Consider the following 13,767-nt stretch of genomic DNA (forward strand, 5'->3'; position numbering starts at 1 on the left):
AGACAACCAGGATAGTTTCCATTGTTAGCACAACCCAGCTGCTCAGTCGTGCCCCGTAACGGAAGCCCTCTTTCGGCGAGGAACGATATTACAGCGACAATTCGCTTCAGGACATTGGTCCAGTAAGCTTCCTCATGGAGGTACCGCTATTCAAATGATGTGTGAATCCAGTCTGTCACCTCATTTCGAGCGACTTTTTAATTGCGAGAATATGGGCAGTCCCACGCTCGTGCGACGCTAGACGTGCAGAGGCATTCTTCCAATCATTGAATCCGATTCGAAAATTACTGTGATGGCTTTCGTGATCATCGCCGTCGGGACATAGGAGTTTGCACACGGAGCAGTAAAGTTTCCGTTTGATGGAGAAAACAGCATCCAGTCCCTGTTCACCATTTCCCCGTTTGTGAGTTTCTGCTGAAAGTGTTCGCGCCAAAAATACCGTGTTTTATCTGGACACACTCGGACCGTATACGAAAAAATCTGCGTTCCTATCTTGGCCGGGAGGATTATGGATGAAATTATCCACGAGTTCTGCGGAAAGTCCATTCAGCAGGATCAGGATTGAAACTACGAGCCGCAGCACTGGCTGTAGTTGTTCCAATGCTTCTCTCGTTGCTTGATGCGACGGTATTGGTATCATCAGCTTTCGAAATGTGATGCAGTGCGAGATTACTTGATCCCTCGACATTGACATCAGAAGACTCTGCAAGCGCACGTTCCGTTTGCTCATCTCGACTCTGGTGAGGTGAAAAAAATTTCAACATGGATCCAGACAGTCTTTTTGTTTCTGTTTCACACCTCTTCTTTTTGTCGTGTTTGCAAGTACCACTTTCGTGGTGCCGAATATATCCATCGGCCATAGTCAAGAATAAAAAAAACGACAAATAAGAGCAAAACGATGAACTGCAAGCGTCAGGATGCTCGATAACTCACAGGAAAGTAAGAGGGTGCCAGTATGTTCATACTCAGCGAAACGTTACTCCACCCATCAGCCAGACGATAGCAGCGACACCTGTGATTGGCTGATTGTGATGTGATCACGTGGTTCCCACGCTCGCTGTCGACGATCACTGTCTGGCAGCGTGCCAGCCGCCTTCACTCACGGTGTGTACAGCCTTCGTGCACATGTCGAGTCATATAATTAAGACTGAAAAAACAACAAGCAAAAAAACCTCGTCGGAAATTTTCGTAGGCCAAATATTTTTCGTAAGCCAAGGCCCAGGCCTCACGGGCCTAGTGGTTAATCCGGCCCTGGCCTCCAGCAGATTCGCAATCCATGTTCCATTCTTCACCCGCGCACCTGATGATGTTATAAACCCCCTTTCGTGCCAGAGGGCTCCGAATTCATGTACAGTGCCAAAGGCATAGCCGGAATCGGTGTAAATTGTCACTATTTGGCCTTTGGCTTGGCGGCATGCATGAGTGAGGGCGAACAGCTCTGCTTGCTGCGCGGAGCAGTTCGTAGCCAATCTTCCCTTTTTGATTACTTTGTGATCAGAGCAAATGGCATAGCCTGTTAATAGCAATCCATCTGGTGTGCGGGACCGTGCAACGTCGACATATAAAATTAACTCAGAATTTTGGATTGGAGTGTCTCTCAAATCAGGTTGCGGCAGACACTCGTCTGCAATCGTGAGGATCACCGCCTCGCAATCGTGAGGATCTCCAGCAAACTAGCAGGATTCAATGGTGGGCACCTCTTAATCGTAATGTTCAGTGGAGCTGTGAGTGAGAGTTCTTATGTCGTTGCCCGCGTAGCCGAGAAGTGTTGTGTTTTTGTTTTTAACAGTACAGCAGTGACTGCATGAGGCACCATGAGAATCAAAGTGTGTCCCGCGATGAGTGGTTCTTTTGCCTGCACTGCGAGCGAAGTGGCTGCCACTGCCCTTAAACAGGATGGGAATCCTTGCGCTTCCGGATCCAGTTTAGTACTGTAATAGGCGACAGGCTTTAATTTATTACGGTACTTCTGTGTCAGCACCGACTGTGCAAACGCCCGACTCTCATTTGCATACAAATGGAAGGTTTTTCATAGTTCGGTATACCCAAAGCAGGAGCAGAAGATAGAGCTTGCTTCAATGTTACAAAAGCCTCGTCTGCTTCTTGCGTCCATGTCAATGCATTGGGTGCACTCGCCGAACCAATTTCCAGCAGGGGGCGTACTAATGCGCATAGTCAGGTATCCACTGCCTGCAATAGCCTGTTGTCCCCAGAAAAGACCTCATCTGTTTAGCGGTAGTTAGCTTGGGCAGTTTTAATATTGCAGATATACGCTCCGGGGAGATACGCCTTGTATCTCCCTTCAAAATATGCCCCAAATATTTTACCTTCTCCTGGCAAAATTGCAATTTGGCTCTCGATGCTTTATGCCCTTTTCTTGCTAAGGCTCCAAACATTATCAAAGTATCTCGTTCACACGTTTCCTTCGACGCTGAACAGATGAGCAGGTCGTCAACATATTTGATCAATGTGGATCCACCGGGAAAAACTACTTCATCTAGGTCGTCTTTCAATGCTAGGGAAAACAGTGTAGGGCTCTTGGTGTAACCGTGTAGAAGTACAGTCCAAGTATATTGCCTTCCTTTATATGTGAACGCAAAAAGGAATTGTGCTTCAGGGGCTATCGGTATACTAAAAAAAGCTGAACAAAGATCCACTACAGTATAATCCGGTAGTATTACTTGGAATGCTTGCTAGAATCATAGTTGGATTTGCCATGCCGGGATAGGCCGGAATCACCATCTCATTCACTGCCCTCAAGTCTTGTACAAACCTCCATGTCGACTTTCCAGGCTTTCGCACGGGTAAGATCGGCATATTACATTGGCTGACTGTGGGAATAATTATCCCTTGCTTCAATAGCGCTTCCACTACGGGAGCTATCCTTGCTTCCGCTTCTGGACGCAATGGGTATTGCGGTTTTCGAGGCAGCTTCTTTGATGTATCTATATTGATCTTGACTGGATGCCTGCCTCTAATGTGCCCCACATCGTTAGCACGTGTTGCCCACAGACAAGCCGGGACCTGCTCCAGTAATTCAGATAATTTTCCTGACCCACTTATATCCGAGAGATCAACCATCTAGAACACGGCCTTCACAGTCCCTCGACACTCTGACCAACAATATCCATCCGCTCCAATCTTCCATAGCCCGTTTACTTGGCTCGACCTAACCAAAGTCGCTTCCGATGCTTTCTTCAAACAGGTTACCATGTGCCCTATGTCCATTGTTTGGTAACCTCTTGCAATCACTAAGGTAACATGCGGTGTAACACTGGACGGTTGTTTCCACAATTTTAATTGTTCCTGCGTCAGATGCACCTCCAGGCCAATACCTTGCTTCCCAATCCACATTGTCCCGAATGTTATGTCAAAAGACTGGTGTAATTTCGTAATTGTTTCCCTCGCATAGACGTTATCTTTTCCTTTAACGTCGCAATCTGCAATTCAATGTAATCGAGTCTGCACCCTGTCCGTGTCAATGTGATGTTGACATACCCAGTCGCACACCTCCGGTACACTTCTTTCCAAATTGGACACGCACACTTGCAAATGGTTAGATGCTTCACAATCCGTCACAGCCTACCGGTATACAAGATTCTCTGTATTTTCCTGCAATAAATTCAGCATAGTTATATGCGATTCGTCAGGTATATTAAAATACACTCCCTCAGGGGTACATTTCACTGTACAGTTCAGCTTGCATAATAGATCACTTCCCAACAGATTAATTGGCATATCAGTTGCCATAAAAAATGCAAGTTGCACCGAAAAAGGTCCAATCTCTAGCCGTAGTTGTTCAGATAGTGGGATCGTCATGGCAACGCCTGATATTCCTACTACCTTTACTTGTTCTTGCAGTAAAGGTGCATTCGGGAAGTCAATTTTTCTGAGTGCAGATTTTGTCGCCCCCGTGTCCACCAAGAAAGGAATCTCTCGGCCTTCAATTGTCAAAGTCAATTTTGGTTTGTCACATGGTTTTGAAGTCAGGAAGGGTAATTCAGAACAAATCCCTTCCGTTCTCTGTATTAAAACGAACGGGTTATGGGGTTGAAATGAACTCTGAGGTGGAGGGGGTGGAAATGAGCTCTGCGGTGGAGAGCGTGGAAATGAGCCAGCTTGCTCAGCCTGTGTTTCCCATCCGTCCTACTGATGGGAATATGCACCTCCATCTCTGCTGGTTGTACCGCTCGCCTCTCCCCTACCGGTCCATTCGTACCATAAGTCATTCCTTCTGTTCGGGCACTTCCTGGCCCAGTGACCAAGTTCCCCACACACACGACAGACCTCTCTGTGCAGGTCTCTGTGTTGCGGTCGGCCACGATTATGGCTCGGTCCGCGGTAGTGTGCATTATACCTCGCATTTCTCGCACTCGTCCATTCCCCTTGCCCGTTAACCTGGACCTGCATCAGTCTCGCCTCCGTGTCATCCCGACGCTGTTCTATCAATAAACTGCAATGGGTCACATATGGCATTAAATCCTTTACATCTTTTGATTCCCAGCCAATACACACTTGCTTAACCTCGCTCTGAAATTTGACTGCCAAACCGTTGATGAACGCATGAGCGAACGGAACACCTTCCTCATATTTTAATCCAGAGTGACGCTGATACATATTCCGTAACCGTTCTAAGTAGTCCAATGGGTCCTCTGCTGAGCGCTGTTTGCATGCTTGTATTTTCCCCCAATCTGTTTTGAGTGGTGCTACCTCTGTCACCGACTCAATGAGCTTGTTGACATGTTCTATGAGCTCATCTCTGTTTCCGGGCGCTTCGCTTGGCCATCCTGGCACCTGTTTCAGTTGGCGGAGTAACCCCTCAGGCACAATTAATTTCAACAAGATATTCATATCCACATAAGTTGGCTGATGGCATTCCACAATCACACGCAACTGTCGTTCAAATTTTTTTGGATCCTCTCGCACATTCGGCATATCGTTGGCAATGGTCCTTAACTCAGAACCCCATGGCCGATATATTGCTTGCACCTCTCTGGCCCCTGGGTAATCTCGCAACGGAAACGCACCCATCAGTGCCTCTTCATTTTCTTCCTTTGCGGCCTCCATCGTGACCTTTCTGGATCGGGTTTGCACTCCAACCTTGTCACCAAGAGGAGCCTTCTCTCTGCGTTGTGTCTCAGCTTCCTTCCTCTCCTCTTTTATTACTCCTCTGTCTCGTCGATCCTCTTTCTGCCCTGTGCCATCATCTCCCGAAGCGCCCGCTGGACCCGGTTCTTTGTCATCGAGAGGCTGCTCCATCAGAGCTATGCTATCTGGCCACCTGTCTGACTCCTCATCTTCATACTCAAATCTGACAGGTGCAGCTTGCTGTTTCCTCTTTGATTTATTTTCAAGTCTTACTGGCATCTGCATGGTTAATTGGTCTAGCTGTCCCTTCAGGTTTAACAGCCGTGTCTTTTCGACCTTGTCACGACATTCCGCCGCCAAATCCGTGTACGCTCCCCAATGTACGTGCCTCGAGGCCTTCTTGTCCTTTCCTTTCTCCTCCAGCACTTTTATTTCCTCAAATGATTCAAACAATCACGATCAAAAGTACCATTCTCAGGAAAAGGCAATCTACTGTTCATAGTGAAAACGTACCAATTTGCAACGTCTCTCACAGAATCTGCTCTATATTTGTCAAACATATACCTCGCACATGTCCCTCTGCCTGGCCTGGGGCAGGTTGCTTCGGTAGACACAATCTCATCACTCTTTCCACCAGTATTTCCCATCTTTCAAACCGTTAACAGGTCACAAATGCCATATGGTATACAATAAATGCTCAAAATACAATAAATGCTGGCCAGCACTGCAATAAAGCAACTATATAGTACTTATCGTTTGAACCACATAAATTCAATCCACACAATCACATCACACAGCGAGATCTGGGGCTCAAACCCTTCTCTTTGCGTGGGTGGGACTTCAACCCCCCCTTTTTTTGCTGTTCCCAGTACAGCACAGTGAGCCGAGGAGCGAACTCGCTCAAGGTACGGCGAAGACTCAAACTCCCCGTTCAGAGATCACTATCTCTATTCAGCCCGCAGGCTTAATGCGGACTCAAACCTCAGGATCCTCTCTATGTCTATCAATGAAATTCTCTTACATGTACTTATCATTTGTTCGAAGTACGTTACCCGCTAAGAACAGGCCCCGCCATCAGGGAACGCTCTCTGCTTACCTTTGCTCAAGCGATCGCCGTTCCGGACCATAGACCGCCTCCAGGGATTTAGCACCTCCGTGTCACAGCACCAACTGTAGTAGAATTCTGTAGTTGTTGTGGAATTTTATTTTTTAACTTTTAGCCGACTCGATGTAAATCCTGTTACTCAATGAAAGACACTGATTAATTCACCGTCCACAACAGAAAGTACTTTCCTTCAGAGAAAATTTATTTTAACTTGGTACCAAGGAGTTCAAACCCCACTCAGATGTAAGAATCCACCATGAATTTTTCACTAAACCAAGATTACATTTCCTGGTTTTTATATGCTTTTGGGAGAGTGGAGAGGGCTGATAAGCATGTCGGCAAAATAATACAAAAATGCAATACGTGTCCACTAACTGGACAGTGAATGACATAATTAATGGCAAAAGTTGCAGTGTTATCTAGCAGGTCACCTTGGACTTGGAAAGAATTAAACAAAAGTCCAGAAGTGGGACAAAGGAATACAGGATAAGACATTAGGTTATAGGTTTAACAAGGAATGAATATAGTCGGCAGTGAGTACATGGGTGAAACCAGTTAGACAAACAGCAAAGGGCAACTTATATTATCTAAAGAGGAATATTCCCCATCAATACCAAGGAACCAAAAGACCCCTAAGACCTTTTAGACCCCTTAGACCTTAACACCATTGAGACCCCTTACACCCTTCAGACAGATTAAACAGCTTAGACCCTTGACAATTGAGATCACTTGGACCTTTTTATATCACAAATAAATTTCAAATAAACATAATATCATCAATATTACAAATAAATTTGTAGAAAAGAAATGTTTGTATTGTGATTGGTGTGAATCATGACAACATTGCAAATCTGCAACGTCATTACCTGCAACAGCATGTGGAGAGACGAGTGTAGCGAGCTGATCCACGCCAGTAAAAAATATAAAATAAAAATTCCCACACAGAACCAGTCAAAATATAATCTGGACCTGTGTCACTGTGTACACGGTGGGCTGGGCCTGTTCCACTTGGTAGGCTAACCCTGATAACTTATGCGCTTTGACTTTTTACCGAAGGGGATATGCGTTTGTCTTGCTAATTGGTTGTAGCTCCATTAAGACTGTTTTTGTGCTTCCAGTTGCGTGGTCCAAGCTTGGTTTCTCACGACTGCTTTCTCTCAATTATTATCTTGCAAAAACATGGCCACTAATGCTTTATTCCATTAAGAGTGTTCAATAAATGAACCTAAAGTGTTACCTTAAGCCGTTTATTCATAATCAGGTTTTTCCTGGTAAGTGAGCATGCCCATGCCTCTTGTGGATCTGTTTCAGTTTTTCTGTGTTCAACATATGAATGGCTGCCACCTTCCCTCGATTCATGATGAGGAGGAATACCAATTCGTGCTGCAGCTCTGGTCAGAACCACGACCTAAGCGGATTTGGTTTGGTGGGAGATATTCACACTTGGTGAGTAAATGCCTTCTTTATACAAAACATGATCGTTCAACGGAAAGTCCTGTGCAAGAGTATTGTTGCACGAACATTCCTTAACCTTCTAGTTGCACCGTAGGACTCTTTTAACAGACATTGGCTTTTTTCACAAAACACAACATTGGGAGTTCCATCAGGGAGCACCAGCTGCCTTTGGTTCAGACTTAAATAAACGGTGCTCGACTAACCATTAGGAGATGTGATTAGGTGTAATTTACTTTTGTCATTTAATTTACCTTTCGGCCAAATTTCAATCTTTAAGGAGACGTTCTGGCTCCCTATTGGGGGTTTACTGTCCATAATTTCCCTCACCTCACCTCAATTTTCATAAAATTTCACAAAAAACTGGTCGATTGGCAGCCATTTTAGTTGTTAAAACAAACAAACCCGTATCGAACACGTCCTCAACCATTCCTTAGACATGCATTTACTGCTTTTGTTCAACTTGGCAGACATAAGGAGTGATGGCTTACATATGGACGTCTTTGTCTTTCAAGATCAGATCCAAGATGGCCGACAGGTGGCCATTTAATTGTAAAACTCCTGATGTTGAACACGTCCTTAACCATTTCTTGGACATGCATTTACTGATGTTCAAACTTGGCACGCAGATAAAGAATGATGGTTTACATAAGCACATCATTTATTTTCGAGATCAGATCCAAGATTGCTGACTGGTGGCCATTTTGTTACTTAAATGTGACCCCAACAATTTCTCAAACATGCACAGTCCGATTTTGTTCAAAATTGGCACAAGTACAGTCGATGATGGCATACACGTGCACCACACTTTATTTTTGTGATCTGATCAAAGATGGCCGACTGGTAGACTGGCGGCCATTTTAGTTGTACATAAATATGGGCTAGCGCTTTAACTCCGTACAGCAAAATTACTAAAACAATGGGGGCTATGACATTTAGGTCCTTTTTACTTGTTTTTTTTTTATCAGCAAATTGACACTGGTACGTCCCACATGCTGGGTAGCTATTATACATCACATGTTGTTGGACGGGGTTCCTTCGAGGCACACTTCTTCATGCTCTTTAACATAAATCAATTGTTCTTCCCATACAGTTTTGCTCTTGAAAATTAGAATTCCTATTTCCATACGATTATGTCTTGCTATTTTTCTCCTTCATAACTGTCCTTTTCATTAAACTAGCAGAGTATCCACCCTCCAGGTAATTTTGTTCCAAGCATGCAACACATTCTTCTGATGCATACCTTTATTTGGGTGGTGCATAGGCAAGTGACAGCTCTGTAAGGAAAACTAAATAACCCGGGTTATGTGCATGAAGCAAAAACACACCTACTGCTTATAATTTAAAACACCTCACAGCACTATAAAAACGTGGGGACAGGAATACTGTACTGTAAATGGTAGAGACTTGTAATACCCTCCCCCACCTTGTCACTTGCCTATGCACCGCCCAAATAAAGGACTTGTAATATCCTCCCCCACCTGGACTTGCAATACCCTCCCCACCACACGATACACATTTACATAGAGAATTTGCGCCCCCCCTCCCTCACCCCTCCCTCCCCCAAGACGACGGGCAAAGGTAAAAACACCCCCATACATGCTTTGGGGTCATGCTGATCCTCTGTAGCAAGTCTGGATGTAATTGTGCCAGGACTGTAGGAGGAGTATCACGACAAACAAACCCACAAACAAACACACAAACACCGGTCCGTGAATTATCGTAAGGATGTTTAGTTGGATTCCTTCTTCTTTCCTCATGTCTTTTCTCATCTTTTTTTTTCTGCATACAGAGTTGAGGCTCATGGAAGAGTTAGTATTAGTACACAACACGGATGAGGACAGAACAGGACAAAAGAGTTGAGAGAGGGGAGAAAGTGAGATTTTTTTTTTTCAAGATTGAAAGACATATTCCAAGTGTTTAACCATCTTGTGATTTTGTCAAGGTCTGAAGAGAGGGTACAGTTGAGAAAGGGGGGAGAGGAATCAATAGCAGTTGAAGGCCACTACAGAGGCAGACTTGGACAAACAATGGGTGTGGGGAGGAATGAGGAGCAGGAGTGGATGCACCAGATGGACAAGATGGATACAGAAGGAAACTCTCAAGAGGAAAATCTGGAAATTTGAATGGAAGAGGGATTGGGGTGGGTTAACTAGGGAAGAAGATATCATGGTTTTGGATTGGAGATGATCTGAGATGGTGGTGAAAAGCTGTCTTTAAGACCTGGAGGGAAGAATGAGGCTGAAGAGAATGTGGAATTTGGTTCCACAGGTGTGAGGGATGGGGAATGGGGAAAGAATGAGTGGAGGTGAGCAGTGATCCTGAATTTAGGTAGTTTCACTAGAAGGGGATTGAATGTGGATCATGTGTACTATGCAGAAACCTGGAGGTTGGGGGATGGGGTGGGGCAGATGGGGGGGGAGCACGAAATAATAGAGGGTGCAAGACCAGAAAGGAGGTGGGAAAAGACAGAGAGAACACCGACCTGTCTGCCACAGCAAAGTGATAGGCCCATAGACTTAGCTTCATCATAGGAAATTCCAATAATCTTCAAGGCCTTGGTTTCTATGGTGTCAAGCTGAGCAAAATGTGAGGCAGGGGAGCCGGCCCAGAGGAGAGAGAGAGCAGTACTCCATGAAGCTGGGGATGAAGGTCTTGCAGGTGGATAGCAGTTCAGGTGTACCAATAACTTTGTATGACGGAGGATGCCTCGTCGGCAGCTGGCTTTGGAGGCCAACTTTGAAATGTGGTTTGCCCAAGAAAGATCATGGCTGATAGTGAGATTCAAGAGTTTGAATGACTGAACTTTCTCAAGGGGATTGTTGAAAGTAGATTGTAGGGATTTGCCAGATGGTCCTTTCGGAGAGACGTAGTAAGAGTGTGAGATTTGTCAGCATTGATATAAATATTCCAAGTGTTTGACCTGCTTGTGATTTTTTTTCAAGGTCTGAAGCGAAGTAAGAGGCTGCATCCTACTTGTCTGAAGGATGAGGGATGTCATGGCACAGGGTGGAGACATCAGCAAATCCATAAAGAGAATATTTTCAGTCAGAGGGATCATTTATATTGATCAGATGTAAGATGGGGGCCCAGAACACTGCTTTAGGGCACTCCAGCCTTGACATAGAGGGGAGATTAAAGGATTCCGTTGAGTGACACATATTGGCTAAGAGAGCAGAGGAAGTCAGTAAGCTATGTGTGGAGTTGCCCTTGGATGCCATAGGCGGCAGTTTGGAGAGTAACACAGGATGACAAACTATCAAAAGCACAAGATATGTCCATAGAGACAGCCCTGATCTCATGTCTGATATTGAGGGCCTCCATCTATTGTTGGGTGAATAGAAGCAGCATGTTGAAGGTGGAGTGACCTGGTCTGAAACCAAATTGGTGATCTGAGATGAGGTTTTTGGTTGATCAGGTCTGTTATGCTGTCTGTTTGTCTGTCTGTTTGTTTGTTTGTATGCCAATTGACCTAGAGATAACATTTTTACTCTGATCGTCATTGTCTTTTCGGTCATTGGGTCAAAAGCTCAAAGGTAAAGGTCACATAGATCATCAATTCTCAATCAACTCACTTCATATATATGTATATAATGTGTATAAAACTAAAAACAACGGGTGAACAGTGAACCCTCATCGAGGTGAAGTTTTGATCGACTCCTGTTCGGATGTCTATTCATTACATGCTGTTTGAATGTGAGTTGGTCCATGAGTACGTCTATTATTTACTTATTATCGGACCTCGCCTACATTTAATTACCTCTATTAATTACAGTCTCTTGGAACATACAGTGGCCTGCAAAAGTATTCACCCCCATCAGAGAATGCCACATTTAGATGAGTTTGTTGAAATATTTTTTCCAAATGAATTTTTTTTTATTCATAACTGAAGAGATCAACCAAAACACTGTTATTGTAGAAGGAGGTTACATGTCAGGAATACCTGGAAAAAACATGTACAAATCAATATTCACTGGTTGCAAATGTTCACTGGTTAGATAGATTCTTTCAGTCATCGCCAACAGAACGTCAACTCGGAATTCAGTCGTATCCAGAAATTACTGCAGGTCTAAAGTATCTAAACTGGGTCATTAGGTCTAAAGGGTCAAGGGGTCGAAGCGGTCTAAACGGTGAAAAGGTCGAAAGTGTGTAAGGGGTGGTGTAAAGGGTCTTAAAAGGTCCAAAGTGTATAAAAGGTCTAAAATGTCTAAGGGGTCTAAAAGGTGGAAGGGCTCTTTAGGTCTAAATGTCTAAAATGTATGTTTCAAAAGTTTGTAATTAATGGATGTCGTCAAGGTCAAATAATAATTTAATTCGTAGATGTACTCACGTTCAAACAGTACGTAATTAATAGACATACTCACATGGGTCGGCCATAGTACACAGCAAATTGAAAGCGCCAAAAAACGTTGGGAGGAATCGAAAGCGGGTTTTTTTTTTGTTAACCATTTGCATTCTGCGGTCGCAGATGTGCGACGAGATGAAAAGAATTGCTTTTTTTTGGTTTGGTTTTAATTTTGGTTATTCGTCCAACTTGACACCCAAGTTGTATTTTTGACACCCAATCAACAGGGAACAATACAGCCGTAAACAATGCAACATGCATCGTGTTAACCAAACGTTGTAAAAACGCCATTCGATATGTTGACTAATCAGGAATGAAAAGGAGGTTCCAAATTAGACAACATTTGTACATACATACATAACATTTCTCAAAGTTTTATTGATTTTTTTCGTTTCCATTTGTCGCTTGTGACGTGTGGTGACGTCACGTTTACTGCAAATGGCATCCCCACAATAAAGGCCGAGTGATGATAAATGGTGATGACTGCGATATGATGATCTTGACAATAAAACAGAGAAATGTTTGTTCATTTACAAGCATCGAACCACATCAGTGTATCCCATTTCATTCATTTTTTTAATTGCGGTTTGAATTTGGAACAGTAATTTGTGGACACCCTGTATACGAATGAAAAGGATCGGAATCAAATCCGACCACACAAAATACTCTAAAGTACCGATAAATATCACAGTAAGAAATCGCAGAGCGAATAGGAAAGCGAAGAGGCTTACCGATTGATTTTTGGGTGATGATAAATGGTAGACGAGAGGAAGTGATGCGTACAGATGAGGATTGAAGGAATTGGTCGGATGAGTAAAGTAAAGCCAACGCTTGTGGCTTTATTTCATTTACGCACATGCCATAACCCCTATAATCTTTCAATATCATCCAAATTTCAAAATGTAACCTCCTGAATTGAACTTATAAGCAGTTCTGACTGCAAAAAAAGTGCATTTGTCCAATTCGGATATTGCTTGACATTCCGGGCATCTCCCGCTGCATGGTGTTTATACGACCGATCGGTGACCGCTAATTACTTGCCAAGCCATCGTTGGAGTGCTTGCTTGATAGCTTAAAGCCACTTTGTGAGTTTGGTTGTTCGTTTCCAAGCCGTGGCCATACACGGCAAAAGTATTCGCACTGTCACTGAATATATCGATTGACTTGAACAAAGTTCAGGCTCCACTCGCCTATGTTGTCGCACAGGCATTCCTTTGGGTGGTGGCTGGCTCGCTGAGAATGTGCAATTTTATTTTGATGTTTCCCCTTTTTGTACGATCTTCCTTCATTATACAGCCTGTCATTTCAACATAGATACAAATAAAGAAAAATTAAACGTTTCGTTTTTTTAAAGTTTCTTCAACCGTTTTGTTGGAGTGCTTGCTTGGAACAATCTTCAAGCTTCGATCTATACAAGCTTCCATGGCAATACTGTGGCGCGATTCTCTGTGGGGGCATCTCCGAAGTTATGAAGGCTAACTAAATTAATGGTTACAATGAGTAAAAATATTTTTTGGTTGTTACGAAGAAATGCATTGCCACATCATGGCAGGAGAGCGGAGAGGTAGGCACACTTGCTCTCAGCTGTCTAGGCTGGGTTTGACTCCAGGCCAGGCTATAAACTGTCATCGCAGTGTTTCCCAGGCAGGGTAATTCATCAATATGTGTGCCATCTCTCACGTGGATGTTACCTGGACATCACATCTGCCGGAATCCCTCATCGCTCTCCCACCCTCACTGCTCTCTCCCTCACTGCCCTCCCTCTTTCCCCACTCCC

General features: G+C 44.0%; 1 protein-coding gene across 2 annotated transcripts in view; it reads left to right on the forward strand.

Annotated features, from left to right (window-relative positions):
- The window catches only part of LOC147015833 (C-type lectin Cal-like), a 41,579-nt gene that overhangs the window by 14,375 nt on the left and 13,437 nt on the right, over positions 1–13,767 (forward strand). For both annotated transcript variants that reach the window (XM_085848400.1, XM_085848401.1), the window contains exon 5: positions 7,505–7,639. In XM_085848400.1, coding sequence (XP_085704526.1) covers positions 7,505–7,639 — 135 coding nt within the window. The remainder of the gene's footprint in view (positions 1–7,504; positions 7,640–13,767) is intronic.

This window comes from Eptatretus burgeri, chromosome 12 (genome assembly GCF_056783735.1).
Source record: "Eptatretus burgeri isolate ZD-2024b chromosome 12, Ebu_testis_v1, whole genome shotgun sequence".
In the NCBI taxonomy this organism is placed as follows: Eukaryota; Metazoa; Chordata; class Myxini; order Myxiniformes; family Myxinidae; genus Eptatretus; species Eptatretus burgeri.